This window comes from Podarcis bocagei, assembly GCF_964188305.1.
Source record: "Podarcis bocagei genome assembly, chromosome: 13".
Taxonomy (NCBI): Eukaryota; Metazoa; Chordata; class Lepidosauria; order Squamata; family Lacertidae; genus Podarcis; species Podarcis bocagei.
The window spans coordinates 15,741,206-15,768,801 of NC_138138.1; the positions used below are offsets into that span (position 1 = coordinate 15,741,206).

The following is a 27,596-nucleotide window of genomic DNA, read 5'->3' on the forward strand; positions in this document are numbered from 1 at the left end:
ATAATTTAAATCCCTCTGGTCTCTGAATTTAACCCCTGGAGCAAATAAATACGTACAGTATGAATAACTGCACCGATAAAGGAATCAGCTTGCTATCTTCGCTTCCACCCGACGATGGCGATATTAGACAATGAATAGCATCCCATGAATATTTGCTAGCCAAGGCCGTTTCCTTCTCCTGCGGGCGGCGCTGGCGTGCAAACAGGAGAGCCTTTTATACATCACAGCAAAAACACGAGCACGGTATTTCTCAAGCTGCAAGGCGGGGGGGGGGGGGTGTCGGGTGGCTGGGCTGCTGCCTATTGGCCGAGGCGCGAAGCGTGGAACGCGATGCAGCGCGGTGGTTGGCTGAGACGCGCTTCACCCTGAACCGGGCAGCCGTGGGCTGGCTTTAGGAGGTCAAAAGTAACAAGCAGCCAAAAAACACAAGCCAGGCGCCGGGAAAGCGCAGTGCCCGGGCAAAGAGCGAAGTTGAGCGGAGCAAGGTGAGTCTGGAAGCGGACTCTTGTGCAAAGGGCGTGGGATCACGGGTGCTGGGGGGGTGGGTACTGGGGGCAAATGGTCGGATAGGCCTGGGATAGCTCAGTCGGTGGAGCATGAGACAATGCAATCTCAGGGTCGTGGGTTCGAGTTCTGCGGAGAGGCAGAAGATTCCTGCATTAGGGGGTTGGACTAGATGAGCCTCAGGGTCTTTTCCAACTCCGCAGTTTGATGGTTCTGTGATTCCCCAAAGGGGCAGAAGGTAGCTGGTTTGGGTTTGTGATCAAAAGTAGGAAGTTGGCAGTCGGGAGACAGGGCAGGGAAAGGTAAGGGGCAGCCACGTTATCGTACAAGAGGTGGAAGGAGGAGGTGTCAGAAAGCAAAACCAGAGCGGCACCAGGGAACAAGGGGCTGTGGGCAAGGTGGTGGTGGACTGCGATTGGCACTGGGGTGAGTGGGATCCAAGCCACAAGGGCAAGCAAAAGGATTGCAGTGTGGGAGCAATTTGTCGTCCGGATGGCAGAAGATGGGTTGCACGGGGAGAATGACAGAATTGTAGGGTTGGAAAGGGACCATTAGCCCAAACCCAAGCAACGCAGGAGTCTTTTGCCCAGGGTGGGGCTCAAACCCACAACCCTGGGATTAAGAGCCCCGTGCTCTACTGGCTGAGCTATGCAGGAGAGATTAATGCTTCCTGCATTGTGGCAGCAAAAAGCAGGACATATGAGGGCCACACTTGTGGTGGGTCTCAGCCTTAGCCTGTGTAGGCATCATATATATTTAAAGCGCGTTTCCTCCTCCCCAAGGATCCTGACAAGTGTAGTTTGTTGAGTGTGCTGGGAGTTGTATATCTGTGACGAGTAAACTACGGTTTCCTTGCTTGGGGAGGGGGCAGGATGTGTTTTGAATATGCTTTACATGTACAGTGGTACCTCGGGTTACATATGCTTCAAGCTATAGACGCTTCAGGTTACAGACTCCGCTAACCCAGAAATAGTACCTCAGGTTAAGAACTTTGCTTCAGGATAAGAACAGAAATTGGGCTCCGGCGGTGCGGCGGCAGCGGGAGGCCCCATTAGCTAAAGTGGTGCTTCAGGTTAAGAACAGTTTCAGGTTAAGAACGGACCTCCGGAACGAATTAAGTACTTAACCCGAGGTACCACTGTATAGTGTGTTCAGCTCAAAGGACTCAGTTGCTTAGAGCAGGGGTAGGCAACCTAAGGCCTGGGGGCTGGATCCGGCCCAGTCGCCTTCTAAATCCAGCCTACGGACTGTCTGGGAATCAGCTTGTTTTTACATGAAAAGAATTTGTCCTTTTATTTAAAATGCATCTCTGGGTTATCTGTGTGGTCTGTCTGGTGTTTTTACATGAGGAGAATGCGTGCTTTTATTTAAAATGCATCTCTGGGTTATCTGTGGGGCATAGGAGTTCATTCAATTTTTTTTCCAAAATATAGTCCGGCCCACCACATGGTCTGAGGGACGGTGGACCGGCCCACAGCTGAAAAAGGCTGCTGACCCTTGGCTTAGAGCGTGGTGCTGATAACACTGAGGCTGCAAGTTCGATCCCCGTATGGGACAGCTGCATATTCCTGCCTTGCAGGGGTTGGACTTAGATGATCTTTCCAACTCTACAATTCTATGGTTCTATGATTCAGTGAATTGGTCAAGGTAGGAAAGCAAGGGGCCCATTAAACACTGAGGTAGATTGATGGAAATCATGGACATTGGACCAGAAGAATGGGAGTTTCTTATCAGAAGAAGGCAGCAAAGTGTATTAGATACAGAGCGCCAGAGTGCTGTTTGCATGGGTAAGGCAAGCAGGCGGCATCAGCATGGCATTGGCAACAGAAACCAGGTTTTCGGGATGTGATGTGTAGTTTGAAAAGTGCCAGTAAGGTAAGGAGGTGTAGCAGTTGCACGAGAGAGCTATACTCCAGGCAGCAGGCTGCCCAGAAGTGGGCCAATGCCAATTGAAGAGAAGACACTACAGGGTCCAGTCAAACCTCAGTTGTCAAACATAATCCTGTTTGGCTTCCGAAATTTTCGACAACCAAGGCGCAGCTTCCGATTGGTTGCAAGAACTTCCTGCACACAAGCCAGACGTTCAGCTTCCAAAAAACGTTTGAAAACCAGAGCATTTACTTCCGGGTTTTCAGCATTCAGGAGTCGAAACGTTCCAAAACGGAGGCGTTTGGTAGTCGAGGTTTGAATGTATGAGGTAAAAAAAGTTAAAGGACGCCTGGACAGTTAAGTCCAGTCAAAGGCGACTATGGGGTTGCAGCACTCATCTCACTTTCAGGCCTAGGGAGCCAGCGTTTGTCAGCAGACAGCTTTGCGGGTAATGTGGCCAGCATGACTAAACCGCTTTTGGTGCGCACGGAAACGCTATTTACCTTCCCGCTGCAGCGGTATCTATTTATCTACTTGCACTGGCGTGCTTTCGAACTGCTAGGTTGGCAGGAGCTGGGACAGAGCAACAGGAGCTCACTCTGTTGTGGGGATTCGAACTGACAACCTTCTGATCGGCAAGGCCAAAAGGCTCGGTGGTTTAGACCACAGCGCCACCCGGTCCCCTATATAATACCAAAGGGTATTAGCCCTTTGGAGTCTCCCCTTCTGGGATGCCCCTGGGGAACAAGGACCACTTGCACATGAGAGAGGCAGAGGGATGGCAGAAGTATCTTGACTGAGAGACAGGAAAGTGAAATTCTCCCAGAGTTCTCCAAACTGGAAGAGCAAAGGAAAACTCCCAGTGAGAGCTGGGAGAGTCTGTAATTCTCTGTGGAGGCGGGGATTAAGAAGATTGTACTTGGGCACTGTTTTTGTACTTTAGATAGGGGCTGGCGGGGGAGTTGGTAGGCTTTGAAAGAACTACAGTGGTACCTCAGGTTAAGAACTTAATTCATTCCGGAGGTCCGTTCTTAACCTGAAACTGTTCTTAGCCTGAGATACCACTTTAGCTAATGGGGCCTCCCACTGCCGCTGTGCTGCCGCCGCACGATTTCTGTTCTCATCCTGAGGTAAAGTTCTTAACCCGAGGTACTATTTCTGGGTTAGCGGAGTCTGTAACCTGAAGTGTATGTAACCTGAAGTGTCTGTAACCTGAGGTACCACTGTATTTGGATTTCATCCAGAATGTTTAGGATATATATCTATATATCTATAGATATATCTATAGATATAGATATACACACACACACAAGATTACAAAGCTGAAAGCTCCAGCTAAAATCAGGCTCGTGTCACAGCACCACAGGAAAAAAAAGTTGCTGTGTGCCAGAAAAGGTGCAGACATCGGGCGTCATCCTGGCTCCCCAGTATCTTCACTTGGTTGCAAGTGGCGGATTGCCAGGTGCCAACCTGGCGAATTTCAAATGCTGGTTTCATCACCCTCTGAGAACCTGCAGCAAACGAATCTCTTTACCGTTCTCCCTCCAGAGCCTTTGGTTTTCCTCAGCACCTCTGCTTTTCTTCCAAGATTGGCAGCGGCGGAGACAATGGGGATGAAGGAAGAAGAAACCGATTACCAGAAGCAGTTTGACGCTGCTGTCCGGGTCATTCAAGGCTTGCCCAAAAATGGTGAGAGCCCATTTGGGGATGCTCTGTGGTTACTCGCTGTACCTGCTCCACAGACCTCTGACATCAAGTTCTCCAAGCTTGTCTGTACAGCCATAAGGAGACAACAACAACAACAACAACAACAACAACAACAACAACAACAACAACAACAACAACAACAACAACAACTTTTGAAAACCCCAAAAAGAATCTGGGATTCTCAAGAGCTGGAACTTAGATTCTTAGTTTGAAGCTTGCATAGTTCCCTTACTGCTGTGTTATACTCCAGGATTCCCTGTCCTCACCAAAATGGGTTATATTCTAATTTACTATGTTTGAAATGTTAATGTTCTGGAAGCCGCCCAAAGTGGCTGGGGAACCTAGTTATATGAGTGACATATAAATTGTTGTTGTTGTTGAGCAGCATATAAATTATTGTTGTTGTCAGATGGGTGGCATATAAATTGTTGTTGTTTGGCGGCATATAAATTATTATTATTATTATTATTATTATTATTATTATATAAATTACTACTACTTACTACCACTGCTGCATGCTGCTTACATGCCAAAACAGCTTCTAAGCAAGTTACAAGTATAAAATCAATTATAGAATCCATACACACAAACTATAACGATTCCATCAAAACGTTTTTGAAAGCCATATTTAAAATGCACACTACTACCAAACCCGTTAAAAACATAATTAATTGAGAAGTTAAAACAGATCAGGAAGTTCAAGCTCAGTCTTTTAATTAATAATTAATAAATAATAATACAGCCCTGCTCTGTCCCGACTCCATTCCTTTTCATGACATTTTGGGGCTACTATCGGGTTTGGCGCTGTGCACGATGATGCGTCATTCGGACGCGCCTAAATCGGGAGTTGCATGTACTGAATTTGAACTTCCTGATCAGTCTGTTTTAAATTAATTTAATTGTTTTGACTGTTTTGGTTTTTAACGGGCATGATTGATTGTGTGTTTTAAATGTGGGGTTTTGAATATTTTGATGGAACTGTTTTAGTGAGCAGAGATTTTATAATTATAAAATTATAGTTGTAAGTGTAGGCCACTTAGAAGCTATTCTGGCATGTAAGCGTCTTATAAAGAAGAATGTTGTGAGTTTTATTTTAGGGGGAGGGGGTTAGGTTCATCTTCTAATTCCTGGATCTAGCACAGGTTCAATTACAGTGGTGCCCCGCAAGACGAATGCCTCGCAAGACGGAAAACTCGCTAGACGAAAGAGTTTTTCGTTTTGGAGGTGCTTCGCAAAACAAATTTCCTATGGGCTTGCTTCGCAAGACGACAATGTCTTGTGAGTTCCTGCTGGTTTTTTTCCTCCCCCCCCCTTTTTCTAAGCCGCTAAGCCGCTTATCAGCTGATCCGATCAGCAGATAAGCCGCTAAAAGCCGCTAATAGCGCTAATCCGCTAATCCGTCAATGGGCTTGCTTCGCAAGACGAAAAAACCACTAGACGAAGAGAATCACAGAACGGATTCTTTTCGTCTTGCGAGGCACCACTGTACTGGAATCGGTAGGTGAGCCTGGGCAATGGGTCATTAAGAGAAACAAAGGCAGTGGCTCTGTGCCAGAGGACAAATGGGTGGGCCTCCCCCCCCCCAAAAAAAACCCCTGTCTGTTAGTTAGAAAGACAAAAGCCAGAGTTTAGGTCTGTGTGAGAGAGAGCTAGGTAGAAGCAGGCTGCAGGCAGAAGCCATAGAGTAGTGGTGTTCAAACTTGGCCCTCCAGCTGTTTTTGGACTACAACTCCCATCATCCCTAGCTAACAGGACCAGTGGTCAGGAATGATGGGAAATGTAGTCCCAAAACAGCTGGAGGGCCAAGTTTGGCCATCACTGCCATAGAGGGAGAGACATCATCATCATCATCATCATCATCATCATTATTATTGAATTTATATACCGCCCTATACCCAGCGATCTCAGGGCAGTTCACAGACTAAAATCAAGATATAAAACCACAAAATACATAATAAAAATTCAAACAACAACCCAATAGCTCCCCCCCCCAAAAAAAAATTTAAAAGGGCATAGGATGTAAATTGGATCAGCCAAAGGCCTGGTTAAAAAGGAATGTTTTTGCCTGGTGCCTAAAGGTGTATAATGAAGGCACCAGGCAAACTTCCCTGGGGAGAGCATTGCACAGATGGGGAGCCACTGCAGAGAAGGCCCCGTTCTTGTGTTGCCACCTTCCGGATGATTCTGACCTTCCCCACTTTTCTCAGGTGCCTACCGACCATCCTACGAAGAAATGCTACGCTTCTACAGCTACTACAAGCAAGCCACAGTGGGTCGGTGCCAGATCCCCAGGCCAGGATTTTGGGATCCTATTGGCAGATATAAATGGTAAGAAGGGCCAGGGCCAACATCTGCTTTCAGAACTTAGTGAGGCACTGACTTTGTTTGAACTTAGCCCCTGATCCTGTTTTCAACAAATGGACCCAGCCTTGCAACGCTGGTACAAAGTACTGCTGCTTATCTGATGGGCATGGGGATAAGCTAGTATTGCTCCAATTGCACGGGCAACTGTTGCAATTATGGGCTTAATTTTAGATGCTGGCTTTGATCCATAAAGGCTTACGTCTCCCTGTATTTGGCCTGTGTCAAGTTGCAGTCGGGTGATCAAGTACTGCCTTTGAAAGAAAAACAAAACAAAAACGCCCTTATTGCAAGAGATTAAAACTGGAAGAATGAGAAGCAGGGCTTTCATTGCAGTGGCCCCCTACTTTTGCAATGCCCTGCCTTTTGTTCTGAGCAGGAGCTAATACCGAGCTGTTTCCCTTAAGAACTGCAAGCAAACATTTGATTTGGTGGCCTCTCTTCTTACAATGGCCACCTGCCAGTTGTTATTTATTAATAAAATAACCATGCCGTTTTTAAATACAGTGGTACCTCAGGTTAAGTACTCAATTCGTTCCGGAGGTCCGTTCTTAACCTGAAACTGTTCTTAACCTGAAGCACCACTTTAACTAATGGGGCCTCCTGCTGCCACCGCGCTGCCGGAGCCCGATTTCTGTTCTTATCCTGAAGCAAAGTTCTTAACCTGAAGCACTATTTCTGGGTTAGCGGAGTGTGTAACCTGAAGCATATGTAACCCGAGGTACCACTGTAGTGCAAATCATAGAATGGCATTGAATTTTACTCAGTATTGATCAAGAGTAGATTCCAATGTATAGTTAGCAGAGTCAAAACTTAAAACACGTCGCAGGATTCCCCCAAAATAGACCAGAAGCAATTGTATTTCATCCAGCAGAGCTTTACTGCAACTGAAGGCAAATGAGCAGAATGGTCACAAATCCAATACATTCAGGATTGGCACTGTCCATAGGAAATCCAGTTGCAGCAGATTTAACTTAAACTTACAATAACTTATAATAAGTCTAAACCTTAACACTAAGCATACAATCATACCTCGGCTTGCGAACTCTGCAAGTTGAATGTTTTTGGGTTACGGACTCGCCGAACCCAGAAGTACTGAAATGGGTTACTTCCGGGTTTTGGCGCATGTGCAGAAGCACTAAATCACGCTTTGCGCAGGCGCAGAAGTGCCGAATTGCATCACGCGCGTGCGCAGATGTGGCGCTGCGGGTTGCGAATGTGCCTCCCGCACAGATCACGTTCACAACCCGAGGTTCCACTGTACTATGTACAGAACAACACACCAGAAGGAAAAGACATAGAAAGAGAAAGTGAAACTCAGTCTCCTTCTGGCCTTACTTTTATAGTCAGCATGACCTTCACAGAAAGAGATAAGAGAACCAGTTTAAATCAGCTGCAGTCAGCTTCTCTGAAGGAATAACCCAAACATCATGAACCTTCTTGCTTCTTTCACACAGAGAAGCTTCCAGAATCCTCTTGAATTTATTAGAATAGGGAAGATCTCTACACATCAGAGCAATGCTTTCTGCACTAAGAAATGCAAACTGACATAGAATTCTTAGAATCATCGAGGTAGAAGGCACCCTGGGCATCTAGCCCAACCCCCTCCAATTCAGGAATCTTTCACCCAACATGGTGCTTTGAACCCACAACCCTGAGATTAAGAGCCTTGTGCTCTACCAACTAAGCTATCATGCCGTGTGTGTGTGTGTGTGTGTGTGTGTGTGTGTATGTATGTGTGTGTGTGTGTGTGTGTGTGTGTGTGTGTGCGTGCTGTTTGGGACATACAGTGGTACTTCAGGTTACATACGCTTCAGGTTACAGACGCTTCAGGTTACAGACTCCGCTAACCCAGAAATAGTACCTCGGGTTAAGTACTTTGCTTCAGGATGAGAACAGAAATCGTGATCCGGCGGTGTGGCGGCAGCGGGAGGCCCCATTAGCTAAAGTGGTACCTCAGGTTAAGAACAGTTTCAGGTTAAGAACGGATCTCCAGAACGAATTAAGTTCTTAACCTGAGGTACCACTGTATGGGAAAGTGAATGTTTAAGATTAATCAAAACGAGAAGTAAAAATACTCGTGAGTTATGCATAGACTTTGTCAATAATCGCAAAAATAATAGAGGGCTGCTAATTCAGAGGACCTGACTTTCAGGCCGGTGTGAACTCTTGGCATCTTTCTTTCCCAAAATTAAGCACCTGTCCCCCCAGGTAAGAAGTTATGTTTGGCTTTTTGGCAGGGATGCATGGAACAGATTGGGGAAGATGACCAAAATGGAAGCCATGGCAGCTTATATTGCCGAGATGAAGAAGGCTGCTCAGAAGGTAGGAAATGGGGAACACCCTCCTCATTCAGGCCTGGTCTGCCTGGTTGGGTCGCCATGGAAACTCCTTACAATGAGATATGAGTAGGCTGAAGCTCAACCCTAACAGCGATTCAACGGCAGAAATGGCAAGGAAGGCACCTCAGGGTTTGGGCTTGAGCAAATCTCTGTGGGTAGGGGATTTCGCAGAGCCTTTGGCTCTGAAATGAAGGAGTTCAGCATGAAGGAACCCAGCGGGTTTTTGAACAGAACCGAAGTTTTGTGCCGTTTTAAAACGTGTCAGATGTTTGTGAGATTCCAAGTGAAAGTACAGCTGAGAGATGTTTTAAAATGCACAAAACACCAGGCCCGATGTTTAGACTTCCTGATAAGACATCGGCTGAGTTCTGCTTTGAATCCTCTAAATGCAGCAGCGTACTCCACTGGCAATGTTGTAAAATAAATCCAAGTGAGAAGGGGTCAGATTTACACTTCTGCAAGATAATTTGCTTGAGAGCCCTTGGTGTGGGACTCTCGGTGGTCCACGATCCGGGGGGAAAGTTAGGTCCAGACTTCAACATTGCTGCAGCATCAGGTTCAAACAGACTGGTCGCTGGATCCCAGGGAATGTTCTTGTACCACCCGGGATCCTCTCTAGGACTTTTTGGCAGGTCATCAACACCGTGCCGTTGGATGAGTCGTCGGAGGACATGTTTGTATACTTCGAACCCCTCTACGAAGTGATACACGATATGCCCAGGCCCCCTGACTCCTTCTTCAAGAAGAAAACAGGTACGTCCATTAGCGGTGACAGAGGGGTGTGTGGGTTCTCCAGCTATTATGATGTGTGCTTCAAGTCCACAGTTTTTAAAATAAGAATGTAGAAGTCACCTCCCCAGCTCCTCTTGGACGCAGCCTATGCGAGCTTTGCAGGTGCTTCCATCTAATCTGGCCTCCGTATAAAGTGTGTCTTTTCTGTAGAGAGCTTGTTCAGCGTGTTTGAGAGTGGAGCCTCGCAGAGAGGGAGTCTTGGCTGGATGACCTGCTTTCCCTAGCCATACAACTGTAGGAAAAAGGATCCCTAATCTCAGCTAATCCTTGTCCCTCCCTGAAATTTCTCAAGTACCAATTTGCATTCATCAGCTGGGAGAGGAACAGTCCAACCTGCTTGTTTTTTCCTCCCAAAGATGGTGAAATATGCTCGGAGTCGAGAGTGGATTTCATGCTCTTTATTCAGCTCGTAGTGGTGAGGAGGAATGGAAGTTCCCCCAAAATATCTGCTTTATATTATTTACACAATGGGCTGCACGTGATTGGCTAATTCCGGGATTCTCCTGTAGGCCAATCAGGTTGTGGATTCACTTCCACCTGGAGCTGGATTGGGTGGCTCCTGCGGACCAATCATACTGCTGCATTGTTCTAGGACCAATCAGCCTGCTGCATTTTGGATCCTATTGTTCTAGGACCAATCAGACTGCTGCATTTTGGGTCCTATTCAACTCAGTACATAACAGATGGGAAGGGCAAAGCAGGGAAACTTGGGACAGTGGAAAGGGTTTGGATTTTAGTCTATATTGTGTGAGAATCATATCAGGAGCTTCCCCTCCCCTTGCCCGTTTCATTCTAAAATCTTGGCATGCGCAACTCTTCTGTAGAGCACTTTTGACTTCCCCACCCCCATCAAAAAGATCTGGCCCACCTCCCAGCTGTTATCGCTCTTCTTACAGTGTAAACAGAAGCCCTGTTGCTGCCTGGGTGGAGATAACAGCGCTGCCAACGGGGTTAGCTTCACGGTCAAAAAGTGCCCATCGGCGCTCCCTCTACTATGTTGGTGGACCCTTGGCTGTGGGCTTGCATGGAGCAGCAGACTGTTCAAAGCTGCGGTTTTAAATTTCCCACAGTGCCCCAGAGTGGCACTTTACAGCAGGAGCATTGTGGGAAATTTAAATGGCGGCTTACAAACCCACCGGGTACAGGGAGCTTGAGACAGCCATCAGCGCCCTCATCTCTGGGACCACTGCAGCTGCCCAGGGATTCTGGTATCTGATGCTGGAACGGACGCCCATTTGTTTCAGCAAAGCTTGTGCAAGAGAACTTCCTAATGGACTGTGCCGTATCGGCACCCCAAACAGGCCATCTGAGCTAACAGTTTCATCTAGCTCTGGGTTTCCCAAATTTGGGTCTCCAGCTGTTTTTGGATTACAACTCCCATCATCAGGACCAGTGGTCAGGGATGATGGGAATTGTAGTCCAAAAGCAGTTGGAGGCCCAAGTTTGGGAAACCCTGATCTAGCCTCACAGAAAAACCAGTTTGCTCTTCCTGGGCCTTTTATATGGAGCCTGTCATTTGGTGGTAGATTAAATATTTTAGCTGGATTTGTAGCCAACACCCTCAAATCCGAGTTACGCTTTAGTTGACAAGCCTCCCAGGAATGCTAATCCAGTTTTTATTGAACTTCAGCTCCTTTATCTTAGGGGAAGTTGATCATATTGATTGACTGCAAAGTCCATTGTAATCAAGATGGTGGGAGAAACAGGCAGATTCCCTTTTTTATTGCCCTCCTGTTCCACCCCCACACCGAAGGCACTGGCGGCTCCTAGAGAAGGCCCTTGGAAACAACAAGTGTGTGTCCAGACCCACAGACTATGAAAGAGAAGTAGTTTTGTGGAATTATCCTGGTTCTCTTGTCAATGCTTATGGGGATATCCCTGGTGAGAGCTTGCCCCTGTTTGTGCAAAAGGTACGCTAGCCTGACTTCAGCAGGGGCCGGGCAAGCTCAAACAATGGCTAAAAGAACAGGCAATATTTCCAAAACTGTATGGCGCTGTGGGTTAAACCATAGAGTCTAGGACTTGCCGATCAGAAGGTCGGCGGTTCGAATCCCTGCGACGGGGTGAGTTCCCATTGCTCAGTCCCTGCTCCTGCCAACCTAGCAGTTCGAAAGCATGTCAAAGTTCAAGTAGATAAATAGGTACTGCTCCGGTGGGAAGGTAAACGGCGTTTCCGTGCGCTGCTCTGGTTCACCAGAAGCGGCTTAGTCATGCTGGCCACATGACCTGGAAACTGTACACCGGCTCCCTCGGCCAATAAAGCGAGATGAGCGCTGCAACCCCAGAGTCGGCCACGACTGGACCTAATGGTCAGGGGTCCCTTTACCTTTTATGTGTGCTTGTCATTGCTGGTTGTGGCATAGGACATGAATGAATTTAAAAATCAAAGGCTCCTATGAGCTCAAAATGATCTGCAGTAGAGACTGCTTGCTATATCTCCGAATGCTTCACTACTCCGGACATTTGATCCTTTAAACCGGGGGGGGGGGGTACCTGTGGACCTCCATAACTTTCCGGACTACAGCTCCCGATATTCCCGACTGTTGCCCATGTTGGCTGGGGCCGATGGGAGTTGAGTTCGAGACCACCTTGAGGGCTACAGATTCTGCACCACTGCTGTAAATGGCTTTAATTCAAGGGTGGGTAGGTCTGCCGTATCAAGGTATTGTGACTCGTTCAGTCACAAACAAACATCACCTGTCCTGGTTGGAGTGGAAGCGGTTTACCCTGGAGAGTAACTCATTCAGAAATGCAGAGGTCATCTCCTCTGAGGTCAGATGCTTCTTGGGGTCTGGACCTTAACCTAATCCATCCTAACCCATAGGCCATTTTGACAGGTGGTTGTGGTTGGTGTTAGGTGACCCTGAAGGTAAAGGGACCCCTGACCATTAGGTCCAGTCATGACCGACTCTGGAGTTGCGGCGCTCATCTCGTTTTATTGGCCGAGGGAGCCGGCGTACAGCTTCCGGGTCATGTGGCCAACATGACTAAGACGCTTCTGGCAAACTAGAGCAGCGCACGGAAACGCCGTTTACCTTCCCGCTGGAGTGGTACCTATTTATCTACTTGCACTTTGACGTGCTTTCGAACTGCTAGGTGGGCAGGAGCAGGGACCGAGCGACGGGAGCTCACCCCGCCGTGGGGATTCGAACCACCGACCTTCCGATCGGCAAGTCCTAGGCTCTGTTGTTTAACCCACAGCGCCACCCACGTCCCCTAGGTGACCCTACTTTGATGGAAATAATTGGGTGGACACTCTATAAGCGGTCTGTTGTGGTCATCACCTTAAAATCTTGAGATGGCCTTGGGAATTTCTGAGGTCAGAAAACAGGGGTGCCGTTATTTGCGTTGTAGCCAGCGAACTTTAAGGTGCTGATGCTCTCGTGTTTAAATGAAAAGATGGCATCAAAGGTCTTGAAAAGGCTGCAGAGGTTCGTAGGAGATAATCCAGACCTTATGGGCAGATTTGATGGACATTCCCTTCTCTTTGTAGTGAAAACAGGCTCTGAGTCTGCCCCGCTCCACAACGGCTCTTTAAGGCATAGCTGTCAAGTGTCCCTTATTTGAAGGGACAGTCCCTTATTCCAGCGCCATGTCCCGCAGCTGTCCCTTATTGATAGATGTCCCTTAAACGTCCCTTAAATGATGTCCCTTAAATTTCAAAGGAACCAGCTCCTCTCCCTCCCTCCCTGCCGGTCAGGGAGGAGGGAGGCTCCAACTGTGTTGCTTGGCTCACCCAATAAGAAGTCTAAGAACGACTGGGGGGTGGAGCTTCCATGCCTTGTGTGTGGCTAGTTAAGGCAAGCTGAGGGGGTTTTTGAATGCTGGATGCCATTTTGTTGCACGTGCTGCTGCAAACTTTGCAGTGCAAAGCCAGGCCGGGGAGCCATCTTAAGTTGAGGCTGCATAGGCCTTGTGGTGCATGTGATTCAGATTCTATTCAGTTGAACCTCTGGTTACAAAGTTGGTTGGACAGTGTTCTCGGAGCTACCAGCATGAGTTTGACCAGACTGCAGGAGGACAGGAAGACTGGAGTGCCTGGAACAGGTGAGGCTGCAGGTCCCTTATTTTGGCTGCTGGTCCCTTATTTTCAAGGCTACTGGTCCCTTATTTTCAAATCTGTAAGTTGACAGCTATGCTTTAAGGGGACCAGCTGAGAACATCCCACCAGAACACGGAGAGTGCAATCAAACAGGCAAGATTTACAGATATTCTAGCCAAATACCTATCATGATGACAGGTGGGATGTGTGCAGAGAAAGTGCTTTAATCCTTCAGCAATTCCTGCAAGACACCATGCATCTTTATGAACTCTGAGCAGACTGAAGCATCTAATTTAATTAGGAAGGAGAGGTTCTCTTTCTTATTATTATTGTGGGTGTATTTTGACATAACCTGTGGTGGCGGTAAGGATCTCGATGTGCAAATTTGTAGCTCTGCTTTAAGGAAAGAAAACAAGCCCAGGTGTCTAGAGAAGCAATGTCGGTTAAACCAGTTTTAAAATCAGTTTAGGGTTCAAGTATGGACAGAGCCCAAACTGGTTCATATTCCCACTTTGAGCAACAAGTGGTTGATTTGGGAGTGGGAGCATCTAAGTCAGGGTTTCTCCCAGTCACCATCATCCTTGACCTTCTAGCTAGGGATGATGGTGACTGGGAGTGGCCGCCGAGACCACATAACACCGGTCCTGAAAGACCTTCATTGGCTCCCAGTACATTTCCGAGCACAATTCAAAGTGCTGGTGCTGAGCTTTAAAGCCCTAAATGGCCTCGGCCCTGTATACCTGAAGGAGCGTCTCCACCCCCATCGTTCAGCCCAGACACTGAGGTCCACCTCCGAGGGCCTTCTGGCGGTTCCCTTGCTGCGAGAAGTGAGGTTATAGGGAACCAGGCAGAGGGCCTTCTTGGTAGTGGCGCCTGTCCTGTGGAAAGTCCTCCCATCAGATATCAAGGAAGTAAACAACTACAGTGGTACCTCGGGTTAAGTACTTAATTCGTTCCGGAGGTCCGTACTTAACCTGAAACTGTTCTTAACCTGAAGCCCCACTTTAGCTAATGGGGCCTTCTGCTGCTGCCACGCTGCCGGAGCCTGATTTCTGTTCTTAACCTGAAGCACAATTTCTAGGTTAGCGGAGTGTGTAACCTGAAGCATATGTAACCCAAGGTACCACTGTATCTGACTTTTAGAAGACATCTGAAGGCAGCCCTCTTTAGGGAAGTTTTTAATGTTTGATGTTTTATCGTGTTTTTAATATTCTGTTGGGAGCCGCCCAGAGTGGCTGGGGAAACCCAGCCAGATGGACAGGGAATAAATAATAAATTATCATCATCATCATAGTCCAAAAACAGCTAGAGATCTAAGCTTGGGAAACCCAGATCTAAGTTAGGTGCCTTTTCCTTGATTCACTGAAGGACAGCTTGATTCTTGAGCCTTCATGAGCTGCTCATAGCCTAAGCAGTGGGATCAAAGCTAAGCTCTTTGTTCTTCTGTTTTGCAAATCAGATGAAATGTTGAATCTGAGTTGCTACGCAGTCCAGATCCAAAACCTTCTGCGACAGTGTTACAGAATAAACCCAGTTCATTGTGTGTGTGTGTGTGTGTGTGTGTGAAACCCACTATAGCATGAAATAAATACGAAGCACCTTGTTTTTGGATTTAGCACACATTTGAGGATGTGATCAGAATATGCAAACCTGGTTTTCTTGGCCTTTTATCTATCATGGGTCAGATATTGAGAACAAAGGATGGAGGCTCCCGAGCTCTTTTCACATCTGGACATTGACCGGGAAGATTAATAATAAATAATAATAATAAATTTTATTTATATCCCACCCTCCCCAGCCGAAGCCGGGCTCAGGGCGGCTAACAACACTAAAATAGTGCAACATTATAAAAACATTATAAAAATTAATTAAAATCAAAATTGATGGCAACCATAAACTAAAGTTTTGTAAAGATTGCCAAAGGAGGGAGTCAGGCTGCGCCCTGACCAAAGGCCTGGTGGAACAGCTCTGTCTTGCAGGCCCTGCGGAAAGATGTCAAGTCCTGCAGGGCCCTAGTCTCTTGTGACAGAGCGTTCCACCAGGTTGGAGCCGCAGCCGAAAAAGCCCTGGCTCTAGTTGAGGCCAGCCTAACCTCTCTGTGGCCTGGGACCTTCAAGGTGTTTTTATTTGAAGACCGTAAGTTCCTCTGTGGGGCGTACCAGGAGAGGCGGTCCCGTAGGTACGAGGGTCCTAGGCCATATAGGGCTTTGAAGGTTAAAACCAGCACCTTAAACCTGATCCTGTACTCCACCGGGAGTCAGTGCAGCTGGTGTAGCACCGGATGAATGTGATCTCGCAGCGAAGACCCCGTAAGGAGTCTCGCTGCGGCATTCTGCACCCGCTGGAGTTTCTGGGTCAGTCTCAAGGGCAGCCCCACATAGAGCGAGTTACAATAACCCAGTCTGGAGGTGACCGTCGCGTGGATCACAGTGGCTAGGTCAGGGCGAGAGAACTAAGGAGCCAACTGCTTAGCTTGGCGGAGATGAAAAAATGCCGCCTTTGTTATAGCTGCAATCTGCGCCTCCATGGAGAGGGAGGTATCGAAGATTACACCCAAACTCTTAACGGACGGTGCTGGCACTAATTGCACCCCCGCAAGAGATGGGAGTTGCCCCCTCAATCCCATATCGTCCCGTCTCAACCAGAGGACCTCTGTCTTCGAAGGATTTAACTTCAACCGGCTCCCACGTAACCATCCAGCCACAGCTTCCAAGCATCTGAATTAGACACCAAGAGGACAATAAATGTAAAAAAGAATGGATTAACTTTATAGTAAACACTTAAAAACGTAAAGACTTAAAAACGTTAGCAGGATTGGATTAGCACTTGTAATGTAATTTGATAAAGGGTATTAAAAAAGAGATCTAATAGATTGTATAAAAGTATTTAGACACAGAAAAGAGAAGAGATAATTCCAGTGGTACCTCGGATTAAGTACTTAATTCGTTCCAGAGGTCTGTTCTTAACCTGAAACTGTTCTTAACCTGAAGCACCACTTTAGCTAATGGGGCCTCCTGCTGCCACTGCACCGCTGGAGCACGATTTCTGTTCTCATCCTGAAGCAAAGTTCTTAACCTGAAGCATTATTTCTGGGTTAGCAGAGTTTGTAACCTGAAGTGTATGTAACCTGAAGCGTATGTAACCTGAGGTACTACTGTATTGAAAACCAGGGAGAGGAGTGGGGGGAAGTCCAGGCGTCAGAAGAACCCCTATAAAGATACTGAATTTGTTTATAGATTAATGCAAATAATAATAATAGTGTGTGTGTGTGTGTGTGTGTGTGTGTGTGTGTGTGTGTGTGTGTGTAACATCTGGCCATTCGGATACAGTCATACCTCAGGATAAATATGCTTCAGGATGAGCGTGTTTGGGTTGCGCTCTGCGGCAACCCAGAAGTAACAGAGCGCGTTACTTCCGGGTCTCGCCGTTCGCACATGCGCAGACGGTCAAAATAACGCCACGCGCATGCGCGGAAGAGGCGAAACACGGCCCGCGTATGCGCAGATGCGCTGTCGCATCTTACGTTATGTTCAGGATGTGAACGGGGCTCCGGAATGGATCCCGTTCGCATCCTGGGGTACCACTGTACTTCAATATATGACGGCTTGCACAAACTCCTATCTGTACTTCCGTTTCTGAGCCATAACTCTTTATCTCGCTGGCTAGGCTATGCAGACAAGGAAAGCAAGAGCTTCCGTGTGCCCAGCGATTCAGAGAGCGAGGTCTTCTTTGACAGCCTGGAACCCGGGGAACCCGATCAGGTGATGATGACTAATGGGGTGGGAGGTAATTGTGAAGTTAACTATGAGCCTTCTCCTTACTTTTTGATAGATCTGATCTAGATTTTCTTTTGCTATGAACATGCTCTTGTTAATTAATTGATTACATTAATTTGATAAAAATTATACACTGCACGGTTGTAATAAAAAAAACCACAACCCAGCCTCAAAGCAGTTTACCAAAGTTAAAACAGTAAAATCAAGAAGAATTTACAACTCTATTTTAAAACATACAACTTAAAATACTAAAAAAGAAAATGAGTTTAATCTCCTCATTGAGATGGGCAATCATGTACTGAGCTGCTAAATCAAACCAGAGCCGCTTTGAAGGAAGTAGCTATTTTTTTATTTAAAAAAAATTATGGTAAGATTTGCCCGCCCCAAAAAAACTTTTACAAAATATACTGATTTATGTGTATTGAGGCAAAGTTTGCAGACTTGGGAATATTGATAAAACTGAAACGAAACTCCAGCAACAACAGCAATTTTATTATATATAACTGGCCCATCTGGCTTTGTGTAAATAGCTTGGTGGGTTAACTCACACACATATACATTAATTCACCTAAGGAAGGTCAAATCTGCAAAGAACAAGAGACAATGCAATACTTTCCATTAGTCTTAAAATAATGGAACACAATGCATCATCTTAACGTCTGACCTTTGGTATACTTTCCTAGCGAAGAATGAAATGACTTTCATTTGCCAACACTGTTGGGAAACCGGAACAGCCCTGCCCATTGAGCCTTCTTGCTTTGCCGTAATTCAAGTCACAACAGTTCTAAAACTTTATTATGACATCCAGCTCAGAGCTATTACTGAAAACAGTCCCTCGGGGCACAATCCTTCCATCTCCCCAGGGAACCCTGGGAATTGTAGTTCTGCGGAAGGAAGGCTTGATAATTATGTTACAGTGAACAACCAGCACCTCCACTGTCCCAAGATCTGTTGGAGGAAGCCATGACGGTTAAAATGGAACGGAGCCAGGAATGGAAAAAAGCATTCTAGGCATGCCCATACAATTTCAATTCCTCTCTCGTTTCCCCCACAGGATAGGAGGCTATCAGCCATGCAAAACCTCCCCCTGAACAATATTCAGAGTGGAGAGAAGACTTCAGCATCTTCAACCAGGGAAGGTATAGACGCGAGACTAACGTTTTGACTTAAAAACACACAGGGGGAGACAGGACCAATGCAGGTCCTTGAATAATCCAGTTTTCTTCTTCTTTCTTCTTCTTTGGCGATCGCTCGTAGCCGAGTAAGATTGTCTTCCATAAACATGGTTTTAACAGTGAGTGCAAAAGTGACTGTGGAGGCCAATTCTGGATCCACACTCCCTTCCACAGTGGGGACACAGGTTTCCGGGCGGGAGTTGATCACAACGAGGGTTTGCCGAGCGTGCCTTCCTCTTAGCGTGTTTCTCCCTTTTGACCTGAGTTTGAGTGTCTTCAAAGCCCACGACACCTTTGGTAAAGGCTGATCTCCAACTGGAGCACTCGCAGGCCAGTGTTTCCCAGTTGTCGGAGTTTATACTACATTTTTTTATATTTTACTTGAGTATTTGAATCTCTATTGTCATGGGTAGGCAAACTGAGGCCCGGGGGATGGATCCAGCCCAATCACCTTCTAAATCTGGCCCGCAGATAGTCTGGGAATCAGCGTGTTTTTACATGAGTAGAATGTGTGCTTTTATTTAAAATGCATCTCTGGGTTATTTGTGGGGCATAGGAATTCGTTCATTTATTTATTTTTCAAAATACAGTCCGGCCCCCCCACAAGGTTTGAGGGACAGTGGACTGGCCCCCTGCTGAAAAAGTTTGCTGAGCCCTGCTCTATTGTTGACCACCGGCATTACGCTTTCCATTTTTAAGTTCGGAATAGAGTAGTTGCTTTGGACGACGATAATCAGGCATCCACACAACATGACCAGCCCAACGAAGTTGATGTTGAAGGATCATTGCAGCTTGCACTGTTGGCAAGGAAAGGCCATTTTCTGATCTGCGAGTGCAAACAAGCCCCAGTGTAATTAATTCAGTTTGATCCTGAGATAAGTCTGTGAGGCAATGTCCCGGATCTGGTAGGAAGCAGGAGTTTTTGCTATGAAGAAATGGCAGATGTGCCAGGAGAGTCGGGGCTGTACAATTGCCACCATAACAGAAACAAACCTTTTGAGAGAAAGGCGAGTGATGGGAGCAGAAGGCAGGAAAAGGGGCATCTCGTTCTCTGACCAGGATGGCATTATAAAGGTAAAGGGACCCCTGACCATTAGGTCCAGTTGTGGCCGACTCTGGGGTTGTGGCGCTCATCTTGCTTTATTGGCCGAGGGAGCCGGCATACAGCTTCCGGGTCATGTGGCCAGCATGACTAAGCCGCTTCTGGCGAACCAGAGCAGCGCATGGAAACGCCGTTTACCTTCCTGCCGGAAGGTAAACGCATCCCGCATATAGGGTTCTGTAAAACTGTTTAAACTAACTTTAATCCATTTGTCTCCTACCGTGATACAAAGCCTGGTCACACACATCTTGGGTCTTCTATTGGCCCAGGAGGGAAGCCTCCATTTTGCGGGGTGGGGGGCGTAGAGTAGAGACTTGATCTGGATTATGACAAAGGGTTAAAGCCACCTCACCCAGTGTTGTGCTTCCAATGGAGGCCAGCCCCTTCCCCCCATGGCAATTTTGTTTAAAAGTTTTATTTACATTCCAAAAACATAACCACGATAACAAACACAACTGAAAATGCCAGTCATTCAACAGGTTACGGAGTTGGGTGTACGTGGAGCCCACTTAATAGCAAACAAAATGTTATGGACGCTCCCAAGTCACTTAAGATGCAATTGAATATATATCCACACCAATGGGGGCCTAGCCATAGTCTCATTACCGTAAGGTAAAAGGACCCCTGACCATTATGTCCAGTCGTGACTGACTCTGGGGTGGCAGCGCTCATCTCGCTTTATTGGCCAAGGGAGCCGGTGTACAGCTTCCGGGTCACGTGCCCAGCATGACTAAGCCGCTTCTGGCAAACCAGAGCAACACACGAGAAAGCCCTAGGCTCTGTGGTTTAACCCACAGCGCCACCCGCATCCCTTTCTCATTACTGTAGGTCTAGCTAATAAAAGGGAACAGGAGTCGCATCAAATTTGCCATGTTTTGATACGCTTTCTGTGTTGCATTTTGGCTGTTTCTTGGTAAAGGAAAACAAACCCGCAAGGGCCACTCACACGATTAATGCCATATAAAGTGACAATTTATCTGGCCTTTTAAAATAGAAAATAAAAAACGCCTGTAGTGACAAAAGGAACTGTCTCCAAAATAGTGACAGGCATACACATGGTACGGAGGGATCAAAGAGCTGTTCTAGGCCATTCACCACCTTGGGACAACGTGGTACAGTCAAACCTCGGTTGCTGAACGTAATCAGTTCTGGAAGCCCGTTCGGCTTCCAAAACATTTGACAACCGAGGCGCGGCTTCCGATTGGTTGCAGGAGCTTCCAGCACTCAAACGGAAGCCACGTCGGACGTTCAGCTTCCCAAAAACATTTGAAAACCAGAGCATTTACTTCCAGGTTTTCGGCGTTCGGGAGCCGAAACGTTCCAAAACAGAGCTGTTCAGGAACTGAGGTTTGACTGTACCACCCTAAAAAAATAACCGCTGAAGGAAATCTGCTTGGAGTGCTTCTATGCCTCTCTAAATGGCCCATCTTGAGGGTGCTTCTCCACGTTGCAAATGGCCGGATCTAGAAAGGTTGGTGCCCAGGAGATAAGATTTGCTGCCCACGATAAAATTGCTTAAGACAGGCAGCATGGATTCTAGCCTCGCCTCATGATATTTTTTTTCTGAGAGCCCTGAAATATCCTGTGTGCTTTCCCATCCACCCCCTCCATAGCAGCTCTCTACTATCTTGGAATATTCTTCTCATCTGCTCAGAGGTTAATTAGTAACAGACCTGTGAAGATAGGGCTGCAAAGCATGGATGGGTCATACGTCTTGCCTCCACCGATTCCCCAGTCCCTCTTCTCTTTCTGTGTTCCTCAGTGAAGTTTGGCCTAACTTTTCCAGTGGGGTTTTGTGCTGCCTAGCATAGGCCCTTTTTGCCCAGCCTTTGCATATGCTCAGAATAGATGTTGTCTTGTTTGCAGAAACAAGAATTAGGGGAGAGCGGCAAGCGGTGCCGGCCTGACACCATTCACCGTTGTGTCTCTGATGGGACAATCCTTGATGCCCCTGGTGAAAAATGGAGAAACGCTCCAGGAGATCTGGGGCAATGGAGAAAACCTAGCTTGATGAGTGGTCTCTGAGGAAGTGAATATGCAAACTAAGCACACACTGAGTCACACTGCTTCCTGTACTAACTGGTAGTGACTCTTCAGGGATGCTCTCATTCTTTTAACTAGAGGCGGCAGCACCGAACCTGAAATCTTCTGCATGCAACTAGTTCTAAGCACAATTCAAAGTGTTGGTGCTGACCTTTAAAGCCCTAAACCAGGCATAGGCAAACTCGACCCTCCAGATGTTTTGAGGCTACAGTTCCCATCATCCCTGACCACTGGTCCTGTTAGCTAGGGATGGTGAGAGTTGTAATCCCAAAACATCTGGAGGGCTGAGTTTGCCTAGGCCTGCCCTAAATGGCCTTGGCCCAGTATACCTGAAGGAGCATCTCCACCCCCATCATTCACTGAGGTCCAGCTCCAAAGGCATTCTGGAGGTTCCCTCCCTGTGAAAAGCGAGGTTACAGGGAACCAGGCAGAGGGCCTTCTTGGTGGTGGCGCCTGCCCTGTGGAACGCCCTCCCATCAGATGTCAAGGAAACAAACAACTATCTGACTTTTAGAAGACATCTGAAGGCAGCCCTGTTTAGGGAAGTTTTTAATGCTTGACGTTTTATCCTGGTTTTAATTTTATGTTGGGGAAACCCAGACAGATGGGCGGGGTATAAATAATGAATTATTATTATTATTATTATTATTATTATTATTATTATTATTATTACTTTATCCCAAACATTAGGGACTGTGGGCAAGGGTCTTTTAAAACACAAGGAGCCATTTCCAGGCAGGCTTGAGCTCCACCACCTCGTATTTTAGAAACTAAGACTTGCTTGTCATCAGTTCTGATGCAATGGAAAGCCCTGGTGGCTTTCAGAGGAGGGGAGTGACTCTGATAAAAGAAAAAGGCTACAATCAAGTGGATGCCCCCCAGTTACCTCATGTTCCTTCCTCTAATCTAGACACCACAACCATTAAGAACAGGGGTGGGCAACCTAAGGCCCAGGGGCCAGATGTGCCCCAATCGCCTTCTAAATCCGGCCCGCGAATCAGCATGCTTTTACATGAGAAGAATGTGTCCTTTTATTTAAAATGCATCTCTGGGTTATTTGTGGGGCCTGCCTGGTGTTTTTACATGAGTAGAATGTGTGCTTTTGTTTAAAATGCATCTCTGGGTGGTTTGTGGGGCATAGGAATTCAGTTTTTTTTTCCTTTCAAAATATAGTCCGGTCTACCACATGGCCTGAGGGACGGTGGACCGGCCCACAGCTGAAATAGGTTGCTGACCCCTGATTAAGAACATAATAAGGAGAGCCTGCCAATCAGGCCAGCTGCCCATCTCACAAGTGGCCTTCCAGAAGCTCATGGGAAACCTGCAAGCAGGAGCAGAGCGCTTAAGCAATTCCTGATCCACAAGAGGATTTAATCCTTTCCCTGACCACCACCACCACCCACTCACAGGTGTAGATCTGGAATGGGCGTGACTTCCGAGGCCTGGGAGCTCTCCCGCTTCTGGGATTATATTTGAGCGCCGCTGCCTTTTAAGGTTCCGCCCCTTTAAGTCAGGGGCGCGGGTGGCGCTGTGGGTTAAACCACAGAGCCTAGGACTTGCCGATCAGAAGGTCGGTGGTTCGAATCCCCACGACGGGTGAGCTCCCGTTGCTCGGTCCCTGCTCCTGCCCACCTAGCAGTTCGAAAGCATGTCAAAGTGCAAGTAGATAAATAGGTACCGCTCCGGCGGGAAGGTAAACGGCGTTTCCGTGCGCTGCTCTGGTTTGCCAGAAGCGGCTTAGTCATGCTGGCCACATGACCCGGAAGCTGTACGCCGGCTCCCTCGGCCAGTAAAGCGAGATGAGCGCCGCAACCCCAGAGTCGGCCACGACTGGACCTAATGGTCAGAGGTCCCTTTAGCTTTACCTTACCCTTTAAGTCATATCTCTTCTGATCTCTTTCTCCCTGTCCCATGTTACAGAGAGGGGTCTCGGCAGCAGTGCGGGTGCCGTAATCCAGCAAGACGTTGACCTGCACGTGATGAGCGCCATTCAAGCTTTGCAGGAGGACATGAAGAAAGTGATGGAGAGACTCGGCTACCTGGAATCCCAGGCAGCTTTCCAGGCACGTTGGGAGACACGTTCATTTCTTGTATAAATAAATGCATTAATTTTTCAGCACAGCTGGGGGGAAAACTTTCTGAGATATTGCAAAGCATTGTGGATGCATTGTATAAAAACTTACAGTCCCTAGCTCTCATCAGGCAGTGCATCTTCCTACACATCTGGGAACAAGGAACTTCCTAAAACCAACATCACTTTTGCCAATACAAGGGTGTCTGTGCATTATTATCTTCAGGAGAAATTCTCCTCTGTGCTGCGCTGGCATCCGAGGTGCATCTGTCAAGGACACAAGACAGGGCCTGCTCAGTGGCCAGAGAGCCAGTGTGGTGTAGTGGTTAAGAGCGGTAGTCTCGTAATCTGGTGAACTGGGTTCGCTTCCCCGCTCCTCCACATGCAGCTGCTGGGTGACCTTGGGCCAGTCACACTTCTCTGAAGTCTCTCAGCCCCACTCACCTCACAGAGTGTTTGTTGTGGGGGAGGAAGGGAAAGGAGATTGTTAGCCGCTTTGAGACTCCTTAAAGGTAGTGAAAGGCGGGATATCAAATCCAAACTCTTCTTCTTCTTCTTCTTCTCCTTCTTCTGCAGCTAGACTCTGAAACAGGGGTAGGCAAACTAAGGCCCAGGGGCCGGATCAGGCCCAATCGCCTTCTAAATCTGGCCCACAGATGTCCGGGAATCAGTGTGTTTTTTTACATGAGTAGAATGTGTCCTTTTATTTCAAATGCATCTCTGGGTTATTTGTGGGGCATAGGAATTCGTTCATTTCTCCCCCAAAAGATAGATAGATAGATAGATAGATAGATAGATAGATAGATAGATAGATAGATAGACAGACAGACAGACAGACAGACAGACAGACAGACAGACAGTCCGGCCCACTACATGGTCTGAGGGATGATGGACCGGCCCACGGCTGAAAAAGTGTGCTGACCCCTGCTCTGCAACCTCCTGCCTTTGTCCCCTTGCTGATGATCTTTGGCCGATAGGATCAATAACTGCTAATGATTCTCTCTTATTTGCAGCCGACTGCCCAGTTTTAAAAACTTCAAACAGCCCCCTAGTGGAGAAGATCTGGGTTCTTTTATTAATGGAGAAACTTTCCCACCAATTAAAAGTTTCAGAATCTTTAGGCAAAGGTTTTCTGGCTATAAGGTTCCATGTTATGGAGATAGTAACTCGGGGAAGCGGTTATTTAACCCTGAGCGACACATTACTACCCATATAGGTTTTGTGCTATAGCAGTTGTACTCAGTTAGAACCAATAAGAAGAGTTAAATATTTCGGTTGCAGGAAACAAGAGTTGTATTTATCCATTCTGGATTTTATGGTTTGTGACCTGTATCTGTTTAACCTCATTGTGGAGCTGTTTCGTGAAGACGGCCTTAACTGTGTTCCACACAAATTCTTTGGGACAGTGTTAGCTGTGGCACTGTCCAGAGGGGTTCAGCTGTGGGGTTGTTGTTTTTTGATGAATCTATTCTGAGTTTATTCATTACACCCAGATTACCTTGCATTTTTGCTCGTCTCTTTTCAGGGGGGGGGCACAGTATAATCTTGTTGCTTTGCTGTTATCATTCTTGTAATGATCCTGTCCAGCGCTTTTTTTCTAAAAAAAAAAATATGTTTAGGGGTACTCTCATTTTCCTACTCATATTGAAATACTATACTGCCCCTCAATGCGGCCAAACTTAGATTCATAAAATGTTTAGGGGTATGTGTCCCCCTAGAAAAAAAAGCACTGATCCTGTCAAACTTTTGTACAGCCACCTGTTTGTGTCCCCCTTCAACCCTGCTGAAATATGAGTATAAGAAAAGGAGGAGGAAACATTAGAAAAATATTTCCATAAGAAGCTGAAAAGACTAGTGGAAAATTAGAAAACAATTCAGAAAACCCCCCGCAAAAGCTCACAATGCAATGTATCCATTCACAACTTTTTTTATTTTGGTAAAATAAAAATGGACAATAATCCTGAGAAAGAACGGAGAGATTAATGGTAGGCAGCGTGAGTTATGAAACTTTGTGCAAAACTGCCAAGGATCCTTTTATTTTTCGTTTAAAAAATATTTACATAATACTCTTTTTGGCCTTAGAAAACCTCTTTAAAAGATCATAGATTGGAAAAGTGCACAGGCTTCTAGATCCTCATCGCAATTTTTCTGCCATTCAGGGTCACACGTCGATGCTGAATCCTTGTCGGCCAACCTCCTTGCACAACGGAAAGGTATGTGGCAAGTATTCTTAAGTGTGGTCCCTGTCTTTTATCACTTTGATGCAACCAGGCATCTAAGCGGGTTGGCTTAATTAAAGAACACCAAACCAGAAACACAGGAAGCAATCGCAAAGAAGAGTGTGCCTCTGGGCATGTGTAAAATGCTTTTTCTGACCACCCTAAATAGCAGCCCACCTGCCTGGATCCGCTTGCCATCAACCTGTTAATCAGCAAGGATATGCTGATCGATGAACAAAGCTTCGGTCGATTTCTCCCATTTATTAACCAACTCAAACTTGCATTCTCGCCTGACTGGTTAATTGGAATAATGTAAACCAGTTAGAGAAAGCAGGACTCCTTATTGCGTCCTGGGAAGCAGCAGCAGCAGCAGCAGCAGGTGCCATTCCGCAGTGCTTTCCCTTCAATCCAGTCCAGGATTTTACCCCCACCCTCTTCTCTTGTTCCCCAGGAACCGCCAGGTTGGCCCGCACAGCTGTCTCCTCGCACCTGGTTTTTCCTGCTGGCTTGGCCTTTCATCATCCAATGGCTGCATTGGTATCTTCAGAGGAAGAAGAGGTGAATTGCGCAAAGACAACAAACCCCCTTGGAAAAAGGAAAAGAAGCCCTGGCACTTTTGAACTCTGAACATTCGACGCTTGCCAACTTTTCCAGCCTAGCAGGGATGGGCACGCCTTGAAGGGTTTTTGCCTTCTTGGGATGCGGGTGGGTGGTCAGTGGATGGGGAAAGATATTTAATCAAATTTGGGTGGTGCTAACCAGTATGCTTTTTTGGGGGGGGAGGCGGGTAGCGCTGTGGGTTAAACCACAGAGCCTAGGACTTGCCAATCAGAAGGTCAGCGGTTCGAATCCCCGCAACGGGGTGAGCTCCCGTTGCTCGGTCCCTGCTCCTGCCAACCTAGCAGTTTGAAAGCACGTCAAAGTGCAAGTAGATCAATAGGTACCGCTCCGGCGGGAAGGTACACGGCGTTTCCGTGTGCTGCTCTGGTTCGCCAGAAGCGGCTTATTCATGCTGGCCACACGACCCAGAAGCTGTACGCCGGCTCCCTTGGCCAGTTAAGCGAGATTAGCGCCGCAACCCCAAAGTCGGTCACGACTGGACCTAATGGTCAGGGGTCCCTTTACCTTTACCTTTAAATAAAGGAAGTGAGGGGGGTCATCTCTGCAAAAAGAAACCGAGGGTCACGGGGCTTGCAAGGAGAAACCGAGGCGGGCGCTCACAATTCGAGCAGGCGACACGCAATCATTCAAGACTTCGCACGGCTCTGAACTGTGGGTTTGTGGCAGGGGATAGGCAGGGCTTGTGTTAACTAATCCAAGGGGTGGGCCTTTTTTGCCGCAATTCCCCTACCTGGAGAGGGGGGGGCGGATTTTTTTGAACTCAGGGTACCTAAAGTATTCCCAGCTGTGGGGAATAGTCGGATGCTAATAAAAGATACTGCAGTCCTCTTCTCCTTTTTCTCAGCTCAAAAGGCGTGGGGGCTCCGATGCGAACTAAAGATTCCCCCCCCCCAAAAAAATTTGCTTTTGTGCCCCGTGCTCCGCTTGCCCACCCTTCCATTCTCAACCAAGTGAGATCAGGAAAAGGAACCC

At 47.1% G+C, this 27,596-nt stretch overlaps 1 protein-coding gene across 1 annotated transcript; it reads left to right on the plus strand.

Annotated features, from left to right (window-relative positions):
• Nucleotides 1-358: 358 nt before the first annotated feature.
• On the plus strand, nucleotides 359-27,449 carry ACBD4 (acyl-CoA binding domain containing 4). Its single transcript, XM_081166805.1, has 10 exons — nucleotides 359-485; nucleotides 3,922-4,062; nucleotides 6,288-6,408; nucleotides 8,682-8,766; nucleotides 9,416-9,536; nucleotides 17,284-17,378; nucleotides 18,448-18,532; nucleotides 23,634-23,776; nucleotides 25,944-25,997; nucleotides 26,455-27,449. Exons 2-10 carry the CDS (start codon nucleotides 3,981-3,983, stop codon nucleotides 26,563-26,565), a joined length of 897 nt encoding a protein of 298 aa, XP_081022931.1. The 5' UTR covers nucleotides 359-485; nucleotides 3,922-3,980; the 3' UTR covers nucleotides 26,566-27,449.
• Nucleotides 27,450-27,596: the final 147 nt, after the last annotated feature.

Bases quoted from the DNA above. Each gene is read 5' to 3' on its own strand.
- ACBD4 (XM_081166805.1), top strand. From the start codon at position 3,981: ATGGGGATGAAGGAAGAAGAAACCGATTACCAGAAGCAGTTTGACGCT. The intron at 17,379-18,447 runs GTGATGATGACT...TTTCCCCCACAG, and splicing joins AACCCGGGGAACCCGATCAG to GATAGGAGGCTATCAGCCAT. The intron at 25,998-26,454 runs GTATGTGGCAAG...CTTGTTCCCCAG, and splicing joins CCTCCTTGCACAACGGAAAG to GAACCGCCAGGTTGGCCCGC.